Source organism: Gouania willdenowi, chromosome 15 (genome assembly GCF_900634775.1).
Source record: "Gouania willdenowi chromosome 15, fGouWil2.1, whole genome shotgun sequence".
Taxonomy (NCBI): domain Eukaryota; kingdom Metazoa; phylum Chordata; class Actinopteri; order Blenniiformes; family Gobiesocidae; genus Gouania; species Gouania willdenowi.
Window position 1 is genome coordinate 3,853,957 of NC_041058.1, and position 13,527 is coordinate 3,867,483.

The 13,527-nt window shown below is 36.1% G+C and overlaps 1 protein-coding gene across 1 annotated transcript in view; it reads right to left on the reverse strand.

Annotated features, from left to right (window-relative positions):
• The window catches only part of gpr155b (G protein-coupled receptor 155b), a 21,118-nt gene extending 8,617 nt beyond the window's left edge, over positions 1-12,501 (reverse strand). Inside the window, exons 1-12 of the mRNA XM_028469431.1 lie at positions 12,365-12,501; positions 10,202-10,402; positions 8,791-8,938; positions 7,997-8,126; positions 5,827-6,005; positions 5,603-5,755; positions 4,866-4,933; positions 4,239-4,410; positions 3,028-3,183; positions 1,891-1,974; positions 670-781; positions 507-591 (exon numbers count right to left, since the gene is read on the reverse strand). Coding sequence (XP_028325232.1) covers positions 507-591; positions 670-781; positions 1,891-1,974; positions 3,028-3,183; positions 4,239-4,410; positions 4,866-4,933; positions 5,603-5,755; positions 5,827-6,005; positions 7,997-8,126; positions 8,791-8,938; positions 10,202-10,359 — 1,445 coding nt within the window. The 5' untranslated portion in view covers positions 10,360-10,402; positions 12,365-12,501. The remainder of the gene's footprint in view (positions 1-506; positions 592-669; positions 782-1,890; positions 1,975-3,027; positions 3,184-4,238; positions 4,411-4,865; positions 4,934-5,602; positions 5,756-5,826; positions 6,006-7,996; positions 8,127-8,790; positions 8,939-10,201; positions 10,403-12,364) is intronic.
• Positions 12,502-13,527: the final 1,026 nt, after the last annotated feature.

The window sequence follows — 13,527 nt, forward strand, 5'->3', positions numbered from 1 at the left end:
CCCTTACTCTAATCCTGTGCAGCCCAAAAAACAAACACCCAAAATGAATCAAAATACACACAAAACAACAACAAAAACACACGAAACAATGACAGAAATACCAAAGTACCAGTGAAGGAAAACCGAAAAAAAAATCCAAATGCACACAAAACAACAATAGAAAAAGACAAATAAACTACACAATATGACAAAAAAACACTTAACAACAAAAACACTAAACAACAAAGACAAATGATTCCTAAAACACAGGAAAATAACAAAAACACAGAAAATGCCAGAAAAACCCAGTAAAGAAAATACTCCAAATACACACAAAACGACGACAGAAAACGACAAAACAAAAATACATATAGGCTCCAAAAACACAATATAACAACAAAAATGCACAATACACATGAAAAAAACAAATATTTACTAAAAAATATACAAAAGGACTCCAAAAACACAGAAAATGCAAGATAAATACAATAAAGGACTTGGTGAAAAAGATGGGTTTGATGACTTACCCCCATCCCAGGATGAAGAAGACTTGTGGTCGGAGCCTCAGTAAATCGTCTCTGTGCGTCAGCGCCACACAAAGCGGGATCAAACCTGAAGAGACGGATTAAAAAACTTGTGTAAGATTGTTGGTTATTCTACGTAAGCTGATGACTGAAGGTGAATGTTTACCTGTCCAGATGTATGTGCTGTATAGACACCCGTAGAGGAGGGTGAAGGACAGGATTCTGGTCAGGACGTTGTTGGAGAAGTTCCATGAGATCATACCAACGCACACGAGAAACTGTTAAGACAAGACCCCAGGGTTCAGAAGATTGACACACCAGCATTTTTATGTTTAAACTAGTGCTGGGACTTTATCACGTTAATTCTATTCTATATTATTCTGTTTGATAATGTATTGCACTGTTTTTATTGTAAAGTGTCCTTGGATGGCCTGAAAGGTGCTTTTAAATAAAATTATAACATCAAATAATTACAGAAGAGCAACGCATTTAATCACCTTTTTTTTTTACTCCAAATGACACAGTTGCACGAGATCCCAGTGTTCCCGGATTTATTTCTTTAATTGAGTCCCACCACTAGTTTAAATTACTTACAGAAAAATAATGCACAAAAAAACAATTACGCCGTTAATCGCTTCTTTGGTTTTTTTTTTTCACTCCAAACGGCACAGAACCTCTCATCGCACGAGCTCCCATATTCCTAGACGTATTTTTTTTTTTTTTTTTAAACGAGTCACACTATTAGTTTAAATTAGTGCTGGGACTTTATTGCGTTAATTGCGATTAATTACTTACAGAAAAATAACGCACTAAATTAAAAAACTACGTTTTTTTTCCACTCTAAACAGCGCAGAATCCTTCTAACGCAGTTGATTGCTTCTTCAGCGCGGAAATGTTCTCATTGCACGAGTTCTCGGTATTCCTGGATTTATTTCTATAATTGAATCCCACTAGTCTAAATTAGTGTAGGAGCTTTATCTCGTTAATTGCGATTAATTACTTACAGAAAAATAACGCAGTGAAAAAAAAAGTACGCAGTTAATTACTTGGGGTTTTATTCAAACCCAAACAGCGCGGATCATCTGATCCCACGAGTTCCCGGTATTAATTTTTTGAATCGAGTCCCACCAATAGTTTAAATTAGTCCTGGGACTTTATCGCATTCGTTGTGTTTTCAAAATTCAGGTGTTTCCATTGATGTAATTAATTAGAGATATAAAATATAAACTTATTTAGACTTATTCATTTTGCCTGTCATCTTGTCCAGTGTGGATTGGCGACACTCGCTGTGCTTCTATTAATCTTGCACAAAATCTAAATGGCGCAAAAAAAAATTGAAATAAATTCCCACCACTAGTTTAAATACAATGAGTCTCTTTTCACTGACCTGAGCCAGGAACAGATTTAACACGAAGATGTGAGGAAGACTGCTGCATTTCCTGCTGAGCATCATCACAGCGATGGTCCACACCTGAGAGAGGTCACATGACAGGAAGTGGAGGTTAGAGTTTATTTTCTGCTACTACAAACATATCTCTGCACTTTTTTTTCCCAAAATACAGACTGATATTCACAATGATGAAACATGAGTAATTATTAATATGAATAATAAGAAATAATGAGAAATAATGTTATGGGATACAACAGACATGGGCAACCAAAACAAATACGCACAATTACAAAAAATATAGACAGACAATAAAAGTACACAGAATGACTCCAAAAACACACAAAATGAAAGCAAAAATGACACAAAACATCAACAAAAAACTTGCATGTAAATATAGATAAACCTAAACAACTCTGCGTGATCGTGTTTTGTAATATTTAAACAAAAATGATTTAAAATGAAACAAAATTAGCTCTGGAAGTATTTCTATTATCTAATGATAATTTATCTGATGATTTTGTAACTATGCATCAAATTATATTAAAAACTAAAAAACTAAACTAATGACGAATGAATGTTGTGCTGCCCACTGCTGAAATTGTCATTTTGTTGGTATTTGATGTCTATGTATTCCTCTGTCATTTTGTATGTTTTTTTGTTGTTTATTTGAGTTTTTTGTCAATTTTGTCTGTATTTGTTGTATTTTTATGTCATTATATGTGTATTTGTTGTCATTTTGTGTGTTTTTTTATGTCTATTCTTTATGTCGGTTTATTATTTTTTGTTGTTGTTTATTTTAGTTTTTTGTAATTTTTTTCTGTATTTGTTCATTCCATTTTTTCTGTTCTTGTGTGTGTATTTGTTGTCATTTTGTTGGTTTATGTAATTAAAACCTAAAAAAAAAAAATAAAATAATGAATGTTGATTTTGTATGAAGTATGACACGTTTTATAAAGAACATTTTCTATATTAAAGAAAAAGCCCAAATTACCACAAACGTATTTTTCATGTTGTCTACTCTACAGTAATATTCTAATATTCTCATCAACGTTCATTGGTTTTTTGTTGCAGCTTGTTATTAAAGTAGATTATTTAAGCATTTTATTGCGTTTGGTGGTCGGCCGCGACACTAACCAGTGCGATGAGGCTAACGATGCTAATGTTGAAGCTAACGTTCTCCAGCTCCATCAGCAGAGGCGTGGGGTCCATGAAGGGGATGGTTAGCAACCAGGCCGACACGTACATGATTGGAGCCGACAACAGCGTACTGATCACCATCCCTGACGTCACCTTTAAAACAAACAACATTGTGAGACGATTAAAAGACCATGATCAACATTCATGTCAACATTTAGAATAATGACCAATCTGAGCACGACAACAGTCAACATTTACTGCCCTCTAGTTTCAGAGGTGTGATGGTACAACATTACTAAAATAGGGTCTATTTTTTGTTGTTGCATTCAAGTGATCTTTATTTTTTGAAAGCTTTGAAAGGGATTATTTTATTTTACTTCATTATGTTCGTGTTCCTGTAGAAGTACAATCCGTGTACCCTTCGTTCTTTGGTTATTCTGTTTAAAAACCAAATCAAAATTACAAACAAATTACTGATTCAGAACAGTAATTACAAGTACCCATAAAAGAAGACATAGGCAACTGGCGAGAGCCACATGCGGCCCTCGGTCTAATTTTATGCGGCGTCCAAAGTAAATGTACAAAATGACAGACAAATACACAAAACAAGAGCATGAATACTTTAAAAATACAAAGAATTACAACATTTTAAGAAAATACAGTAAAAGACAAGATAAAGAACACAGAAAATACTCCAAAAACACACAAAACTACAACAAAAATCAACATAACGACAACAGTAATACAAAAAATTACTCAAAAAAATATACATAATTACTGAAAATGACACCAAAAGTCCACAAACAGGCAAGAAAAATATGAAAAATTATGCCTCAAATTCACAGTACTAACAAACAAGCAAAACGACAACAGAAATACACAAGAAATAATGCAAAAAGGCACAGACACAAATACACAATATGACTCCTAAAAAACACATTTTACAGTGAAAATACATGAAGCGACAACCGAAATGCACAAAATGCTTCACAACGAGCAAGACAACAACAAACATACACAGAATAAGAGAAAAACACACAAAATGACTATTTTTCCTGTATTAATGCTCAGATTGCTCATTATTCTAAATGCTGACATGAATGATCAAACAAACACGATTTTTCAGCCCTACTGTCAAAAAAGCAACTCAATTACAGTAACGTGGGTACTTGTAATCCACTATGTTCACCTCTGGTAACAGCACTCACCACTTCTAACTCCATGTTGTAGTGACTGGCGTAGATGGCCACGCTGGGGGCCGTGGGGAAGACTCCGTATAAAAAGGCAAAGTTGGACAAGCTGGTGTGGTTGGCGTTGGTGCTGTTCACTCCAATGTCCAGAACATTAACCATGGACTTACAGACCACTGGCATCAGCAGCCTGAGACACAACAAGCAACTCTTCATTTATAGGGACATTCATCATGAGGTTTTTATTTAAGTTAGTGCTGGTACTTTATCGCGTTAATCGCAACTAATTCTGTCGATTTCTGTCGATTTCCGGCCTCAATTTAAATTTTTAAAAAGTAGAATGATCCTCAAGTGATATGAAACATATTTTAATAATTATGAACTACGTATGTGTAAGCCATATAACACAGTTCCCCAGTTTACTACATTGTAAATGACAGTTTCTTATAGAACGTTCATGCCAATTACAATTACAAAGTTGATTATCTGAACTCAATTATGATTACAATAACAGCAACAGATTTTTTTTAGTTACAATGACAATTATAATTACATCATAATTGTAATTAATTACCAATTAGAATTAGAATTAACCCAAACCATGGTTTAAATCTAAAGCGATGCATCCTGGCCGTCTGTACTTACAGTTTGGCTGTGATGAGTAATATCAGGGCGACTCCAGTGTCCCTGGTCAGTTTTCCCAGCTGACCGACCTGCCAACGGAAGACATGACAGTAATTCCAGCAAGTTCATTCATAAGGACAGCAAAGCGATCAGCAGATGCCTCTGAAGAAGACTGACAGTTGGCAGTCGAAACATGTCAGGAGAGCAAAGGAAAATTTCCTGCAAGATGTTGTCTGAATAAATGAGACCTTACCATATTAAAGCAGGGGTGTCAAACTCTTTTTAGTTTGAGGCCAAATATGGAGCAGTTTGATCTCAGGTGGCCACAGATTTAATGCTGGTAAACAAGAAATTTCAACAATATTGTGCCTGGTTTTTACTTCTACGTATACATAAAATACTAAATATGTAAGAAACCAACAATATCCAAGCAATAAGTGACAGATCAGTCCCAACTGGATCTTCATTTTAAATTTCCTAGATGTTGTGACCAATTTCTATTTCATTAAGGGAAATACTATGTAATAATTTGAGTAAAATTGAAAGATATTAGAACAATTGAGTTTTTTCAACTTTTTAACATAAAAAATAATGCAATATAAGCAACGAGAAAAGTGTGAGCAGCTGCACATGTTGTTGGGTTTCATTTACACAATGATTCCCATTATCTCCAGATTTGAGTTTGACATGTATCAAAGCCATGACGGGGTGAAAACCACCTGAGGAAGCTCCAAAGTTCGTTCCCAGGGAACACTCACCATGGTGAGGCCGAGGTAAAACAACGCCGCGCCTCCAAAGGAATTGGCCAAACCATCGATAAACTCCGACAGCACGGCGGGGATCTGCTGATCCAGAGCAAAGTGGGAGATGATTCCCACCAACACCATGAACACGATCGGGTTCTTTAACACCTGGTACACAGGAAATCATCAGAGTGGATCACTGAAGCAGAAAGGTAAACGACAGAGCATCTGCATCACACCTGTAAGATGACAACTCCAAAGATGGCCAGCGTGCTGCGCTGTGGGTGTCCCTGATCCTTCCATTGCTGAACTTCACACAGAGCAAAGCCAATGGGATTGAGCAGCATTAAAGACACCGGGGCCACCAGGTAAATATACTGGAGATATTCTGGATACGTGTTACGATACAAAGCATCAACTGGACAGGAACAAACAGAGACATGTGTTCACATGTTAATTACATATCAAGTATTCATCAGTAGTGCTGTGCGATATGAAGAATATTTTGTATCACAATATAGTATTTATTCTTTAAAATTAAATTGCTTTTCATTGTTTATAAAGATTAACAAAAAAATAAATATCACAAAATAAATGGTACTTCTCCTTTAAGAATCTTCTCAATGAAGAAATATTTGTGACTTTTGCTACATATAGGGGCAGATTCACTAAATGTTTTGGGGTATTAAAATGTGCGTAAACGTCACTCCACGTGCTAATAAGGAGTACAAACTCCAGGGAATCAGGACTGCGCGTCTTCAGCGTGTCAGATTGCGCTCGGCCTCAATCCATTTAGCGTGTTTCCCTCAGATGAATATGTAAAATAGGCGGATCTCATAAGGGGCGCAAAAAAATGAGAGGGGAACATGCAAATTAATTAATGCAGTGGGCATAATGTAATTCATCAAATCTGGAACTGTTTGCGATGATTGTTTTAGCAGCAGAAAACAGTACGACTGACAAGCAGGTGCAAACACACATGCAGAGATCAGTTGCAGTAAATGTTGACACAAAACACGGCAGAGATGGAAAAAAGGACTCCAGTTAACATTTCTAGTATAAGAAAATAATTCAAATAAAACAATAGTCAATAATAACAGCAACTAAATTAAAAAATGCAGAGTAAAGTATGTTTGAGGGAGAGAAAAAGCTGCACACCCGCAGCGGTGCGTGTGGAGTTTGGTGTGGCTGCAGTGGAGAGAGGAGGCTGTACACGCTATGGACGCACCGCTCCAGTGATGTTTTCATTGTCAAACTCTGGTGTCACGTTGATGGAAGGAGCATCAGGCCAGAATCAGCTGATCAGATGCGTAATTTACGCAGCGATGGCACAATGTTCACATATGACAGTGTGGTGGCACAGCGCTACTCAGGAGGTCAGACCTGCTGGATGATGGTCAGTAGATCATCTTCAAAGGGTGCAGACTGATTGACAGACTGTGTTGCTGCATTAACTCAGATCAATAGGACGGTTTCTGTCCAAATCAGCCTGTTTTTCATGAACTGATCAGAGCAAAGTTACAGGGCCTGAAGGAGCAGCCACATTAAATTAAGGGGAAAAAATATCATTAGGTTTTAAAGTTGTTTTTTTACATGATTAGATGTTTTTGCAGCAGGCAGAGAAGTCCATCTGCCTCCAATTTAACTTCCTCAAATGTCATTGTGTGCTTCTGTCTACTCACATCTCCACACTGAACGAGCAAAACGCTCATTTAAATAGGGGCGGTCTCCACCACTTCTGCAAATGCACTAATCATTGCTGCACTCTTAGTGAATTCCTCACAGCAGGTGAGGAAACTGCATCACCAAAGGATTTAGGGACGCAATTGGTTTACCACCCTTATTTCAGATCTTAATGAATCCGCCCCATACTGTTATCACATGTTCTGATTTGTAAATGTGTATGTGGAAATGCCACCAGAGGGCGCAAAAACCAACAATAACGGCCACTGCTATAGTTTTAAACCTGTACCTGTAGTGGATTTTACTCCATCAAAGATCATATATGACAGTTGAGGTTTTGTTAAGTTAAATTCTTTAAAATTTTTTCTAGAAGAGCAAGAATCAACACTACCATTTGTGAGACACATTTGCAGCTATTTTGCTTGGAAGAGTCATATTGGCTGTAGTGACACAGTTTGTAACCAGACTAATTGATGATTCTGGTCGCAGCATAACTGTGCAGTAAACGATTATCTACTGCAAAGTAGCAGCGTTGCTGTGAGTAGATTAGCCTGCTTCATCATATACTAGCAACAGAGTGGGACCAAGAAATCATATTAAATTAGCATTATAAACGATAGAGGGTTATAAAGTACGGTAGACATTTTTATATCGCACTACCATATATATTGTTATATCACACAGCATTACATAAAGTGTTTTAATTCCATGTTTTGGGTCTCTTACCAATGGGGTAACCCAAGGCAAAGTCGTTACTCTGAGTAGCAAAGACAGCGTAGAGGCCAGCTTTGCTGTACCTGCTTTTTGGAAAAATCACCCCCAGTGTGACCACGCACACCACGACAAACACCGCAACCTGCACACAGGACAAGAGCAGGAATCTTTCTTTAAAACACATCACCATCATCTGACGTTTCACTCCTCTTCAAAATCAAGGCCCGGCGGCAAAACCCCCACCCTTTTGAGCATGTACGGTAATTCTACGGAGCCCCTAAAGGGACATAGGAAGAGAAATAAAAATATGTGTTTCTCGTGCGCACTAGAAACTACCCTGTGTTCACCTGAACATTTCTGGTTAAACCTTTAGGGGCTCTGTATACCTGTGAGGGGGCAGGGGTGGATTTGTTTATTTTCCTGAAATATACCTAAAAGATTATAAAGCAGCTAACTGATGATAAGGTAGGCCTATACGATACCTCTGTTAACTTTAAAATATTTTTTAAATGTCTTTCTGACTAAATATAATGGTGACGGTGAGCAAGCAAAGCAGTTAAGTCCTTGTAATTAAGTCCAAGGATAAAATATAGCTCAACAAAGGTATGTAATGCCATTTAATTCAAAAGAACACAGGGCTACGACTGGCTGGTTTCCGTGACCTGATGTGTAGTGCGCACGAGCAGTTTTCTGGTGTGCATGAGAAACCTTTCGAAAACATCACATGTAATATCACAAGTTGATTGTTGTACAAAGTCAGGCAGCAGCTGCAGCAGTGATGGGAATTGTGTGGTCTGTAACAACACCTTAGCGATCAGGATGCTCCAGAGAAAAGCCCATTTGACGTTCCCGAAGTCCAACAGCACCATGTTTTTAAAGAGCAGGGCCGGAAGGGCAAACTTAGACACGAAGCTGCCCAAACCCTTGGCCTGGCCCTCTGTTATGATATCAGCCCTGCAAAGAAGAAGAACAAACATCTCTTTGCATCACAACGTAGGGCTGCTCAATTATAGAATAAATATTAATCACAATATTTTAGTCATAATTGAAATCATGATTATTTGTCAACCAATAAGTTAGTTATTTTTTGTACAAAATAATGTAAAATATATTCTTTAAACATGAATAAAATCCTTCAAAGACTAAAATCAAGTATGTTAACTTTTGCACAAAACAAAACACTTCTTACACGTGATGCATCTTTGCTCTTGGTCTTTATTATCAAACCCAAAGTGTTCCCATATAAGAGAATTTGACTTGCTTTGCTTGTTTACCAAGCGTTTTTGCTGCGTTTCTCCTGCCATGTTTAGCAAGCAAACACTTTCCTCGTGTTAGCCTGCAGGCTAGGCTAACTTTAGCTTTGAGAGGGGCAGGGTGGAGGAACTAGCATGCGCATGAATTGAACAACTCAAAGTTAGTATTAATAATCGATGTGTGCCAAGCTGCATTCTTTGTAGATGTCCAAAATCATGGAAGTTTGTTTTATTTGGCAAATAAGAACAGAAAAAAATATATAATAATAAATAATATATATATTTTTTTTTAATTATAATTTTTTCTCAATTATGTTATAGTTTTGTAATAATCAAAATCGCAATCAAATTTTGATTAATTGCACAGCCTTATCACAACGTGGATTTTATTTTCTAAACCAGTATAACTTGACAAAACTATGGTTAGATGTATTTTCTATCAAAGGCAAACTCTGAGAGACTGAAAGGCGGATTTCCACATCCAGTGGAAATCCGCCTTTAGTGGCTTTAACCTAACGTCAGCATTAGCCTAACATTAGCATTAACATCAGTCTAACATTAGCATTAACCTTACACTGGCATTAACGTAGCATTAGAACTAATCTAGAATTAGCTGAAAATTAGCAATAAGGTTGAAAAAGATTGAAAAAAAAGTGAAATGGGTTGCAGAATGGCTGGGGATGAAGGGCTTGAAAGTTGACAAAGCTGAAATTTCCAATAGAAATGAATGGAAAGAAAAAATGTAATACAACAAAAAGTTTAAAAGATACAAATTATAAAAGCGAGAGGATAAATCTTGTGAAATTTTGGAATTTTTTGATAGCTTATATGTGTCAAAATCGGACAAACAGTGTAAGAGTATGCCTCCTGCATCCTCACTAATTAAAAACATCAGGTAAAGAAGACACATACTGTACATATGTGCGTGACAAAGTTAAAGTATGCGTGGTGTGTGCACACTAACCTGCCCGCTATGTACCCACACAGGATGATACCGAAGCACTCCACCAGGGCTGGAAACAGCTTGTCAATAGACATGTGTGGGACGGAGCTGGATCCCCCCAGCGTGATGTGGGAGATGTTTTTCCCATGGATCAGCACATAGTTATTGACGGTTTCCATGGCGACAGAGGGACGAGGTCAGAGGTGATGGTTGGCAGCACTCCTAGGAGACGATAAAGAAGGGCAGACAAAACTATGGAGCAGTGGTTCTCAAACAAAGGACCCCTTTCTCTTATTTCTAAATCCATGTACCCCCTTTACCAACGACAACATTTTGTTCAAAAAAGGGTTTAAAAACAACTATAGAGCATAATGATGGAATGAACGAGTGATAACACACATTTTAAAGAATATCATTTTGTAAATAAGCGGAAATAAACAGTATTTGGTGCAGTGGTACCCAACCTTTTTTTTTGGATCGTGACCTCATTTTGATATCAAGAATTTCTAGTGACCCCCAAAGACATTTTTTTTTTCTAGAATTAGTTTTTGATCTTTTTTTTTTTTACTGTTTTTTTAGTTGAACTATATTTATATTTCACAAATTGAAAGTATAGAAATACAGTTGTGTATTGTTTTAATAAAAAAGGCGAATACATGTCTTGGCGAAAATAAAAACCTGTATCTGGATTTCTTGACGAGTTTGTTGTTTTTACTAATCAAAATGAAAGTAATAATGCAGGAAAAACAGAAGACTGACCTTGACCTTAAATATGACCTTGAGTGAAGGTCACACATTGAAAAGAAATGTTGTTCAATGGTACCAGTCTGAGCACTGTATCTCAATTTGTAGCCAAGTTATAGGGAAAATGGTATTTTTGTTTTGTTTTGGCGGAGCATCGTTGTACTGAGAACATTGACTTTGTTTACTTTTCTGAGGGGTTCTTGATCTTAAATATGACCTTGAGCAAAGGTCAAGGTCACATACTGAAAGGAAATGTTGTTCAATGGTCCCAGTGGCCAAAGTATAGGGAAAAAAAGTTTTGTTTTCGCTGAGCTTCGTTGTACCGAGAGCATGGAGGTCTCACTTTGTTCCCTTTTCTGAGGAGTTCTTGACCTTAAATATTTTTGTGACGTCATGAACTTTGATCCCTACCGATATTTTTTTACTGGTAGGTCGTACAGCTTCAGTCCAATGAAATAAAAGACTCCACTTGAGATGAGCTTTTCATAAATGCAAGCATCAAACTTGTACAATAAATATTGGTAGATATGGAAATTTTTGGTTTATGACACTTGACTTTTCAATTGCCAAATACAATTACAAAATTTTAAAAATCTAGTTTGATTTTTCAGAAATTTCAGGTGACCACTTTTTAACTCCAGGCGACCCCACTCGGGTACTGACCCCAAGGTTGAAAAACAGATTTAGCTTTCTTTTTTTTTTTTTTTTTTTTTTACAAATAGAAAAACACTTTTACAAATGTTGAGACAGATTTACAATGGCGCACTGTAGGTGTATTTGTAATTTTTTTTAAAGTAATTGTGTGAATTTGTTTTCAAAATCGTGAATTTGTTGTGGTATTTGTAAATGTGTTTTGCACATCTCAGCCACCGCAAAAATAAGACAAATAGATGCGAAAGGGCCAAAGAAAAAAGGTAAAAAGGAGATTAAAATAAATAAATAAATAAAGTTTTCTTTTACCTTTTAAGGATTTATGGGGGAATAATTCAAATTAAGACATAAAAAGCCATGTATTGAGTATCACTGACTTAATAACAGCTTTATCATGGGTTTAGTAAATTAATTTAATAAACTAAATTGCCCTACCCTTAGAACACCCTCACTTTTAAAATCGCTGCTCCAGCCCTGTCAACAGTGCAGGTGCACCTCCACAACAGTTAGCTATAGCTAACTGTTAACACATTCTATTAAAAACATGGCAATTCATCATCATAATTCCTCATTTGAATCTCTTTTAGGCAGAATTAAGACAGTACAAATCGATGTCAATGTCGCGGCGACTGATCTCAATCTCAAAAGCTAGCAAACAACCCATCATGACACTTAGCATTTGACAACGGGATAAAAACAGGTTTAAAAAAAGGCAGAGTCACGGCTACCTTTCACTTCCAACATACACGTATTAGACACCAGTCGTTGTCTGACGAGTTAAATCGTTACCTGTGGATGTTAAACGAGTGTTTTTAGGCACATTTGCATCTTGAATCTTCAGCTCCGTTAGGTATGGACGCTGTTTATCATTAGACGTGAGCGAAGAATGATTGACAGGAGCGCTGACCAATCAGAACACAGTTACGTGTCTAACGCGGGCTGTGATTGGATAAAATACGTACGTTAGACGCAGTGACTTTTATGAGTATATTTATTGCTTTAAGTATATATTTTTTTTACTAACATTTTATTGATAATGTTTTTTTATGAAGCAAACTACGAAATATAAATTGATTAATAAATAGATGAACAAACGTACAATTATTTTGATAGTGCAGCATTTTCCAACCTTGGGGTCATTACCCCATTTGGGGTCGCCTGGAATTTAAATGGGGTCCCTTGAAATGTTAAGTAATCAATTAAAAAAAAATAATTACTGTTTTAAATTATATTCCCTGAATTTTTTTAATTTAATTTAATTTTTTAAACGAAAACACAACACACCATTGTAAACAAACTTTCACTTTCTTAAATATAAATATAGTTCAAATAAAATGCAGTAGAAAAATGTCTGAGCTAATCCTCTGGGATAATGACATACTTATCAGCTTTCTTAGCTTTGTATCGAATAACAAAGCAACAATTACAATGTATTTTGAACTTCTTTGGCTACTACACATTTATTTTTCATTTAAATGAGTTGTTTAATAATAACAAACTCATTTCCGAGGGTGATTTTGCACTATTAGGCGAGGTCATCTATGAATAAAAAGTCCAAAATGATGTCGCTCTCAGTGAAGTCAATCCATCATTTTGCCAAAGAATCAAAAGACGACAAAAAACCAAATCATTGTCCAGATTTTGGTTGTTTTTAATGCTACACACTGAAGAAATAATCTATTATAAACAATAACATAGATTGATCCGATTATTTTAGTAATCTGACTGATTAATAATTTAACAACAACAAAAATACAAAGAATGACAGGAAAAATAAACAGAATGAAAAGAAAAACAAACGAACAACATAAATACACAAAATGGCAACAAAAACACAAAACAACAACAAAGGTACACAAAATAACAACAAAAATACACAAAATTAGAAGAAAAAACAACACACAAAACAACAACAAAAATACAAAGAATGACAAGAGAAATGCACAGAATAA